Here is a 10,955-nt window from a genome sequence, read left to right on the forward strand (position 1 = left end):
TAATCGGTTCTTCCCAGACCACATCTTTCCACCAAGTTTCCCAGTAATCTGTCCAGTAGTGATTTTGTCATTTGGCTCCCAATCAAACCAACAAACCAACCAGCAGAAAAACAGACTAAAAAGAAACTATTCGTTTGTCTCTCTTAGTTTTTAAACGGGGACAAAGTCTTTTTTACAACATGTGGGTTTATTGAGGCTCTCAGGTGATTGAGATTTGTCTTAATGACCTGATGTAAAATAAAATATGACGACCACTGAGTCAGACTGAAGCCTGAAGAGTCAGAGCCGGTTTCCTCTGCTCAGTGTTGAACTGAGCCGTAGCTGCATAAAAACAGAGCTGTGCTTTATTGGGAAATAAATTGCTGGCAGATGTTTTCTCACCTGGAAGAATAAAAGCAGAGTGAAAGATACATTTTTGCAACACTACAGAGTAGACGATGAATTAGCCACCGAGCCTTTATTCTTTAAGTAATTCCTATCACGCTTCCAATATCTCCTCCGTCCAACCTCTCCTGAAGAGGTTATCTAAAGCAAATTGAAATTGCTTTCACCACTTGAACGGTAACGGTTTTAAGGTTGACCGCGGGGTCAGCGCCGGCTATCAAGAGTCCCATCTCTTCCTCTGTTTATGGTCTGGTGAGCACTCGCTGACTCCCACAAACAGCATCTTAAATAGGAAGAGTGGCTCTGTGCCCAGTGACTCACAAAATGGGATTTGTGTGGCAAGAGCTGCCATTGGCTGGTTTATAGTAAATAATATAAACCTGTAAAACTGTGCGTTCAGATTACAATCAAAATATCTTAAAAGCTGAGATACATTATTTAATATTAGTTAGAATGTGCTCCAAACAGAAGAGGGGGGTGTTGTTCTAATTGTTATTAAATCTTAGATGGACTTACTTGCACCAGCTACAAAGAATGAACCCCTAAATCGATCATTTTTGAATTATCGTTGATGCACATTAACGCTGTGATTAGATATAAGCAATGTGCCTTTACTCAACATTTCCACAGCTCCTGCATTTTCTATTTTGACTTGTTCAAAGTTACTTTGGTTGCACTGTAGCCTCGGGTCACATTTGTCTTTGAAGGTCTCCTCTCCCTTCTCCCTCCGAGCAGCCTCCCAATCCCTGTATCATCAGGCTGGGACTGTTAATGTGGCACCCAGGGGCGACAACTGGAAGTCACTGCAAAGTCACAGCTCTGACTCAGCTCAGCAGAGACCACGACAACGGCTCACAGGCTCCAACTTCAGTCACCAAACTTTAACTTTTGTTTAGTTTAGCACAAAGACATTTTAACAATATTTAAACACATATATTAAAGTTTTACTTCTATAGGTTATGACTTAGATTATGTGAAGTTCAACATATAAAGTGCAGCATAAATAAAAGCTAATGTACAGCATGCCAATGTGCGCACACACACACGCACACACACACACACACACACAGAAAAATAACATCCATATTCAGCCAGTCATTAATAATAATGAAGGTGACCTGGTTTGATTTTATCGACGACTTTCTTCTCATATGAAAACTGAGTAGACAAAGAAGAGGTTGCTGACTCTTCCTGAACAACTGTGGTTCCAGTCAGTCTGTAGTTTGCATATTTAGTCGCACATGTCATGAGATGTTAACATTAACAACGTTCATGCTGTGACGACATGAAAACTGTACGAGAGAAAATATCTCAATACATGAACAAACAATAACATTCAAGCTCAAAGTTGATGCAACACATTTATTTCCAAGGAAGAGAAACCTGCTGCTACAATTACTGCTATTAGTCCTATAATTATTCATGTCATTATTATTACTATATTGCTGTAATTATCACAGTCATCATTATTATTCCCATTACTATTACCATAACTCTTACTTCTCTACATGGAGCTTGAATTCCAGCTTCATGTAAACCGCAGGAGGGAAAGAAGTAGGACAGCAGACTCACACAAACAAACATGAAACCTGATTGTGATTCTTTTAAGATCATTTGAGTCACATTAAAAGGATCCAGTGATGAAGAGCGAGTCGCATTTTAAGGAAAAAGCTTGTGAATGTGAGGTTGGACTCCACATGAATCAAAGCATTGGGCCAAAGTTCATCAGAGGCACATTCAACATCAGACTCATCAGACATACTGCACATCACTGAAATACAAAATGAAGTAAGAGAGCTTTCACAAGCAGGGAAAGAGGAAACAAGACAAGGTGGAGGCTGTTGTAACAGGAATCAGTTGTATTACCAGTAACTGCACAGACAAAGTGCATCCATCACCTTATCAGTCTGTTTGTGAGTGTGTCGGCAGGAAGTGGAAATTTAGGTCAGTAAGTGGGGGACAGGTGTTGGCAGGCAGGCGGGGGGACATAGTGACCTCGGTAGGACACACATGCTCTGTGGTGGTCTCAGATGACCCGACCGGAGGGGGAAGAGGAGGAAAAGCGGTGGGAGCAGGTGGAACAGCAACAGGAAGGCAGGAAGAGGTGAGGGGACAGAGGAAGAGGGGAAGAAAGTGGGGAAATAATAAGGAAGGTGAAGGAAAAGAAAAGCAAAGAGCAACAGAGGAAGCTGCGAATTGACAGCGGCGTGAAGGGTACTAAAAAACAGACGCATATTTGGAAGTGATGCTAACACATGTGATGTGAGGAAGCTGCTTTACATAGAGATGACCCTGATCTGTTGGAAAGACGGTGGGATGGTGGAAGGAGGAGAGCTGGGACGAAGTGCAGTTGAGCTATTCTTGTCCCAGCCCCACCATCCCCCATCGAACCCACACTTTGTGAAACAGGATCCCAGCATCGCACTTCAGAGTCAGGGTCCTGGACGTCAGAGGCTGGTCAAGCTGAGTATTAGTGACGGACTAACTAGTGTATGAAGAATTAATCCTGGGCTCAAACTTGATGAATCTGAAATCTCTGGGATTTATTGTTCGCTGTGTTTGCAACATGTGAATTAATATTACATGGGAGTTCAGATAAACTACAGTTACAGCCCTGTGGTTGTACGTCTCCGCCAACCACAGCAATTTCAGTCTGTGTACATTTTTTGTCAGACTCATTTGAGGTCATCATGACCTTTGACCTTTGAGAACTGAAATCTGATCAATTAATCATTGAATCCATGTGACAACTGGTCCAAATTTTAGGAAAGTACCAAATATGAAATTAATTCCTGCAGATTTTCCTGAGATATGATGTTCACAAGGGGAAAACATGTGTTGTGAGGTCACAGTGGCGTTAAGCCTTTGACCACCAACATCTAATCAGATCATTCTTGGGCCCAACTAACTGTTTGTACCAAATTTGAAGACGTTCCCTAAAGGTGTTCCTGAGATATCGTGTGGGATGGACGGGCGGACGTACTGGAAAACATACTGCCTCCAGCCACTGGGTGTCGCTGGCACGGGGGCATAACAATAAACCGATAAGAATCTTCCACCAATCGTCTTTTATTAACCAAGTTCGAGCGCAGGCTTTAATAAAACAGTGGCTGATGATGAGATATAAACACGATCATAACTCTCACGTCTACACAGAACTAATGTTTTGTTTCTAAGCCAAACTTTACTTTAAACGATTTGTCACTGACAGGATAACAGACACACTTGCGTTATGTTGTTCTTTGTAAACAAATACTTCCGTCCTCACGCCTCACGCAAACAGTTATGATAATTTATGGCTTAAATAAACGCTTCCTGCTCTGCATGATCACAGCGATACCTAATAAAAACTACACTAAGATTGAATTCCTGTCAGCGCATTTACAAAAGCAATCAACTCGAGGGTCTGTGAAAAAATAACACAATTACACATAAAAGACAGATGCCTATAAAGAGTGACCCTGAATATAATGTTAGACGGGCTTCATCCTGCACTTGCAGACCTAAGATACACACACACACAGACACGCAGACACACACACACACACACACACACACGCGCACACACGCACACACGCGCGATACTGCACCAACTAATACATCCACTGGACATTTCTGCTTTGCCTTGCACTTTCTCCCATATCTTAACATCTATAATACTGTTATTACTTTTACTAGTGAACAGAAGAATATGTTTCAATGTCAAGACACAAGGAGCCAGCAGCAGCCATTCAGTTGAGCGTAAGGAAAATTTAAATAAGACGACAGGAAAACAGTGGCTGACGCAGGGAAAAGCATTTTGAAAACAGCAGCCTTGAAAAGAAAGCTTTTCCAATAGCCCCATCTTTTGGCAAGCGGAAGGAGTTGAAGTGCTCGGTACTTAAACTGCTGACACAGGGAAGTGGTGGATATGTCATTTGCTGCCTTGAAATGAATATTCACCTCACCCTGTAAATGATACGGTTGTGGTGTCTGCTAATATTTCGTGGTTTGTTGTGACGGCTGTCAGTCAAAATGTTTTTTTTGGCACAGAGTGTGTTACCTGTGAGTCTGTGCTGCTTGGTGCTCACTCGGTTGGTGTTGTGGACCGTGCAGCAGAGGTGGAGCATGGCGAACATGGCGAGGATCATCACCACACTCTGGAGCAGCAGGGTCATCTCAAACTGTTTTCCTATCCTGAAAAGAAATGAACAAAACACCAGTCACAGGAGGGAACTTGTACACACATATAGCAAAGTAGTACAGGCAAAACTACATGATGCTCTGTTGTGCAAGATAATTAGGAGAGTGAGCAGCATGTGCGTCTGATAATATAATCAATCTATGTATCCCTGTTCCATTAACTTCTGACATCAAAATGATCCGAGGACAGAACTTAACGAACAAAAGCAAGTAGGAAAATATACAGAAAACATTCTGAAAGCACTTCCCCTCTCATGCTCACCAGAAGAATATGCGCAGGATGTTGGCGACGAGCAGCACCAGGCACACTCTGGTGGAGAAGCCCTCAGTGTTGGAGCTCCTCTGGATATCCTGGTACTGCGGCACGTAGGGCAGGGCCCCTCCGAACACCATGACGCAGGACGCCAGCCAGGACAAGAGCGTCCACGAGCCGTCCAGGTCATCATCCAGCAGAACATCCTCTGCATCCATCACGCGAAGAGAAGCTCAGGGGCGTCGAGAGGTCACAGCTTGGACACAGAGAACGAGATTCATCAGTTATGACTGCAAACAGCAACAAGCACTACTAATCTGATAACATTCAAATACGTCGGTTGTATATGGCAATGCATTTATTTTGCCTGGTTTAAATGAGGAAGAAATCTATTTTAAGCCGAAGCCGGAATGACCTAACTGACGTCAAATGAACCTTACTTCTATCGGAAATAAAATGAACGTCAAACATTAGACTAACGTTCCTTTTTAGTAGAAGACATTTTGACATGTCCCAGTAAGAAAGCAGAGGTGAACATATAAAATGCTTCCATTTAGCTGCTGTAGTTTCAATGAATTTTCCAGTAAGTTTGGTTTTTACTTAGTTATTTAATGACTTTTTTCTAAACACTTAAATAGCAGTCGTCAACATTACTGATAAAATAATCATGTTACAGAAACTGCTTGTAGAAGTGAACTTTTGTGCTTTATGAGTTATTGGGATGGCGAAAGACAAGTCAAAGGTGTGAAATATACCAATTGGAGTGCAGTGAAAGGTTAAATAGCCGACAGGAGGGTATTGGGAGCATTGCAGATGTGACCTGGGCGGGTGGAGTCAGTGTTAGCTGCCACAGTGTGGAGATAACAAGTCAAAATACATGTGTGTCTCACAAACCAACTTTCCTCAGACTGCAACACATTGCACACAGTTTAATACTTAATATGACCAATCTGTTCTGTCTGCATCACCACTGGTTCAGGTAGTTGAGGGGGAAACTAACACATAACAAATAGTTATTTAAGACACAGTGAATGTCATTTTATTTTCTGTACTGGAAATGGCTTGTGAATGTGTTGTAACTGCCAGTATGTTGCTGTGTACACACAATCATGATCTACACTTCCTGAGCAAACTGTGAGAAGCACTGAAGTTGGTGTGGAGTCCAAACAGTCTGAGCCTGTAACTGACGTGTATCTGTGTTTATGATTGTTTACAATATGAAAACTTTTATTTTACAGCATGAAAATGCAGAAAAGATGTGATTGATGTTTACATTGTACATTTGTACATACGTTTATTTTCTTAATTCAGGTTGTAAATATTTGGTTGTATTTGTGTTTTCTTTTTATTAATAGTTATTAATTGTATGAGTAGTTCTTCACTGTGAAATATCAAGCATCAACTACATTTCTTTGTCATAAGAGTTTGATAATAACATCTTACCATTCGTTGCCCTCTAAAATAAATATATATAAATATATACAGTGCCTTGCATAAGTATTCACCCCCTTTGGACTTTTCTACATTTTGTCATGGTATAACCACAGATTAAAATTTATTTCATCGTGAGTTTATGTAATGGACCAACACAAAATAGTGCATCATTTGGAAGTGGGGGGAAATATTACATGGATTTCACAATTATTTACAAATAAAAATCTGAAAAGTGTTGAGTGCATATGTATTCACCCCCTTTACTGTGAAACCCCTAACAAAGATCTGGTGCGACCAATTGCATTCACAAGTCACATTTGCAAGTCACATAATTAGTAAATAGGGTCCACCTGTCTGCAATTTAATCTCAGTATAAATACACCTGTTCTGTGACGGACTCAGAGTTTGTTGGAGATCATTACTGAACAAACAGCATCATGAAGACCAAGGAGAAAATTAATCAGAGAAGCAACCAGGAGGCCCATGGTTACTCTGGAGGAGTTGCAGAGATCCACAGCTGAGGTGGGAGAATCTGTCCACAGGACAACTATTAGTCGTCTACTCCACAAATCTGGCCTTTATGGAAGAGTGGCAAGAAGAAAGCCATTGTTGAAAGGGATCCATAAAAAATCCCGTTTGGAGTTTGCCAGAAGCCATGTGGGAGACACAGCAAACATGTGGAAGAAGGTGCTCTGGTCAGATGAGACCAAAATTGAACTTTTGGCCTCAATGCACGCTATGTGTGGCGAAAACCCAACACTGCCCATCACCCTGAGCACACCATCCCAACAGTGAAACATGGTGGTGGTAGCATCATGCTGTGGGGATGCTTCTCTTCAGCAGGTACAGGGAAACTGGTCAGAATAGAGGGAAAGATGGATGGAGCCAAATACGGGAAATCCTTGAAGAAAATCTGATGCAGTCTTCAAAAGACTTGAGACTGGGGCGGAGGTTCATCTTCCAGCAGGACAATGACCCTAAACATACAGCCAGAGCTACAAAGGAATGGTTTGGATTAAAGAATGTTAATGTCTTAAAATGGCCCAGTCAAAGCCCAGACCTCAATCCAATAGAGAATCTATGGCAAGACTTGAAGATTGCGGTTCACAGACGGTCTCCATCCAATCTGACTGAGCTTCATCTTTTTTGCCAAGAAGAATGGACAAACCTTTCCATCTCTAGATGTGCAAAGCTGGTAGAGACATACCCCAAAAGACTTGCAGCTGTAATTGCAGCGAAAGGGGGTTCTACCAAGTATTGACACAGGGGGGTGAATACTTATGCACCCAACAGATGTCACCTTTTTGTTCTCATTATTGTTTGTGTCACAATAAAATTTATTTTGCACCTCCAAAGTACTATGCATGTTTTGTTGATCAAACGGGAAAAAGTTTATTTAAGTCTATTTGAATTCCAGTTAGTAACAGTACATAATGGGAAAAAGTCCAGGGGTGAATACTTATGCAAGGCACTGTATATATATATACTCCAGCAAAAACTGGTTGTGCTTGCTACTTATTTAGTCAAAAACTTTAAAGTAATATTATGACTTTTCCCTCAGTAGATTACAACTTTATTCTTGTAATATTATGACATTATTCTTGAAATCTCTATCTTTTAAAACTAGTCTTGTATTTATGTACAACTCGTGAAGTCTACTCCCTAATATCAGCATTTCCCCCAAAAATCCATATCAGTGGCGTGTTTCTTGTGCGTCTCTTCTTGTGGCTGTGTAATTTGTTTATTACATAACAGAACTATTTCCATGCGTCCCGTCGAAAACAGAGAGCCAGCGTAATGTAAACATTGAGCCCTTTGTTCCCACAGGCAACATCTTTGGCAGCCAGTCAGCTGATGAGTCGTTATGAAGAGCTCAGCAAACCAGTCGACTCTGGGTCAGCACAAGAAGAGGAAGCACTTTAGACGTGACTTCATAAAAAGTAAACCTCACCAACAGGTTTTCTGAATGTTCTTTTTGTACAACTCTCTGCTGATGAAAGGTTGTTTCACCACAACAGCAGATGCAGCTTTGCATAGGGAAATCTACTTATTATACATCTGTTATTTCACATTACTCAGTGGTTGTAACAACATAAGACCACACTTCCCAAGTGAAACAGAACAATATCAATAATTATAACAACATGATTTTCATTAATAACAATATAACAAAATGTGTATATCGATATAATGTGTGTACATTCAGCAAGCACAGTGGAAGAAATTGATCAACCTCAGTTTTATAGAAATGTGTTGCTATTTATCAAGTCTCTGATAATAAAGAAGAGTTTACAACTGAGCCCTTCACGCAGGAATCAAAATAAGTTTATAAACTTATAATAATAATAATATGACATTTATCCTGATAATTATTGATGTCGACTGATATTGTTGATATATAATTTTCACTCATATACTGCCTCCGGAGATTCACAGTCTGCAGAGTCTTGTTAACTTTAAAAGGTTTAGAGATCACTAACAGTGCAGAGCGGATGCAAACTTACAACTCTCAACACACCCAATAAAAAACGTGCATAAAGTTTAACTGAAGTTAAACATTGTCCAATAATTTAACCATCCAGGATATATCCTTCTGCAGTGTGTGTGTGTGTGTCTGTGTGTGCTTAAAACCACACAGTGCACACACTGATCCACCTCCTGTAAGAGAAGTGTGTTGTTATGTAAGCACAGCATAGCTTCATGGGGTTGGGCCAAACATGCCTGAGCTCTCACACATCAATTTTTGGCTTCTGGGGCAGCGGCAGCAGCAGCAGCTTCAGTAACATGACACAGAGGAACACACTCACAGCGTCAGCAGCTTCAACACGCGTCTAAAGCTGAATTCAGAAGTACAGATAACAACGACTCTCTACAATCCTCTGAGGAACTTCGTGCGTGTTTTCCTGAGGAGTAATTTTAAGTTTTTAAAACGCTCAGTCGCAACACGCGCAGTGTCCATCGCTCCCGGTGAGGATTTAATCCGCAGATTTTAACTTTGAACATGTTGTAGATGAGTAGATATTAGTTTAACTCACCGGGCTTCAGCTTCATCCACGTCCCCGAGACTCCACTTTATCTAAAACACACACACACAAACACACGCACACACTGAGTATCAGCGTGAGAACACACACACACTGTTCCTCACACAGCTTCACTTTCAAATCTCGGGCTCACGAGAGGAGGAGACACGTGCACGCGCCCGATCACACAACAACACGCACACACACTGGTCTCAATGGCTTCAGAGAAAATTACTTTGACTTATATTCATTTAATGCTATTTAGAATCCAAATGTATGAAAACTGTTTATTTATAGAGAGCAAATGTTGTAAGTGTATTTTCCTTGCTTTAAATTTAGTGACTTATTGTGTGTTTAATGTTGTGATACTGAGGTATTAGTATTTTGGTATATTTTACAGCACTTACACGTTTTTTTGTTTTGATAACTTTGGCTCTTACAACCTTTGAAAGCACTTTTATATTTTACATTTATTTAATTAGAATCGCCATTACTATGTGTGCATGTATACAAAAATATGCAGATATACAATCTGAGTATTTATGTGTAATTAACTGAGAATAGGAGAATATTTGTGTAGATATATACATGTAAATAGGTATATAAATAATAATAATACAACTTTATTTGTATAACAAATTTCATACAAGTAATGCAGCTCAAAGTGCTTTATATTCAATATAGATAAAAATAAAAACATGCTTATAAAAATAAAACAATGTTAAAATATAATTCATATGAAAGAACATATTTTAAATAACATAAGAACATGTTAAAATGACATTTGAAAGAAAAGGAAAGAAAAAAGAAAAACAAATAAAAAACAGAATAGTACATTTATGAGCTCTGTGGCTTTGGGATCATTCTTGTTATTAACATGAATAAAGTCTCCATTCAGAATTGTCCTATCTGGTGACACCAAGTGATATCAGCTCTGAGTTCCTGCAGAAATAACGGTGAATCCTTTGGTGGCCGATATACTGTGATAATTAATATTGATAATTCTGCTTTGAGCTCAACAGCTTCATATTGAAATGATGTAAATTCATCCAGGTCACTGCACATTAACTGTGTGGAGTAGATCACTGCGGCCCCTCCTCCTCCTCAGTTTAGTCCAGCTGACTGATACAACTCAAAGTTTGGACACACAGACACACACACACACACACAGACACAGACAGACAGACACACACATTAAAGCTGAACTCCTTCATGTTCACACAGTTGAGAAAGTTATCATCCCAGAAGATTTGATTTTATTATCAATATGATGTATTGCCTGTTGCTGTTTTCTTGTTATACCGTTAACTCTGCAAAGCACTTTGGTCAAACAAGTTGTTTGAAATGTGATATATATTAATAAAGTTGACAGTGACGTTGACACATGATTTAAAGGTTTTTATTCCACTGAAGTAAAACATCTTAACCGAAACATCTCTTCACAATAAAGTTAAATGATTGATGAGGATTTTATTTTGTCCCCATAAGGAAAACAGTGTCCTCCTAATGTGCATTTGCAGATAGGTAATAATAATAATGTAAAATAAATATAATATACGTAGACAAACATTGTGAGTATTAAACATACAAGGAGCACTGAAAGTTCCTGAGGCCACGAGGATAAGTAAACTACAAGGTCCTTAAAAACTACAACTCCCACACGCGGGTCAACTCTCGCG

The 10,955-nt window shown here is 39.9% G+C and overlaps 1 protein-coding gene across 1 annotated transcript in view; it reads right to left on the bottom strand.

Moving 5' to 3' along the window:
• The window catches only part of si:dkey-246g23.2 (solute carrier family 66 member 2), a 49,014-nt gene extending 39,572 nt beyond the window's left edge, over window positions 1-9,442 (bottom strand). Inside the window, exons 1-3 of the mRNA XM_035157040.2 lie at window positions 9,289-9,442; window positions 4,829-5,075; window positions 4,427-4,560 (exon numbers count right to left, since the gene is read on the bottom strand). Coding sequence (XP_035012931.1) covers window positions 4,427-4,560; window positions 4,829-5,037 — 343 coding nt within the window. The 5' untranslated portion in view covers window positions 5,038-5,075; window positions 9,289-9,442. The remainder of the gene's footprint in view (window positions 1-4,426; window positions 4,561-4,828; window positions 5,076-9,288) is intronic.
• Between the last annotated feature and the right edge of the window lie 1,513 nt (window positions 9,443-10,955).

The sequence above is a fragment of the Hippoglossus stenolepis genome, chromosome 5 (assembly GCF_022539355.2).
Source record: "Hippoglossus stenolepis isolate QCI-W04-F060 chromosome 5, HSTE1.2, whole genome shotgun sequence".
Taxonomy (NCBI): Eukaryota; Metazoa; Chordata; class Actinopteri; order Pleuronectiformes; family Pleuronectidae; genus Hippoglossus; species Hippoglossus stenolepis.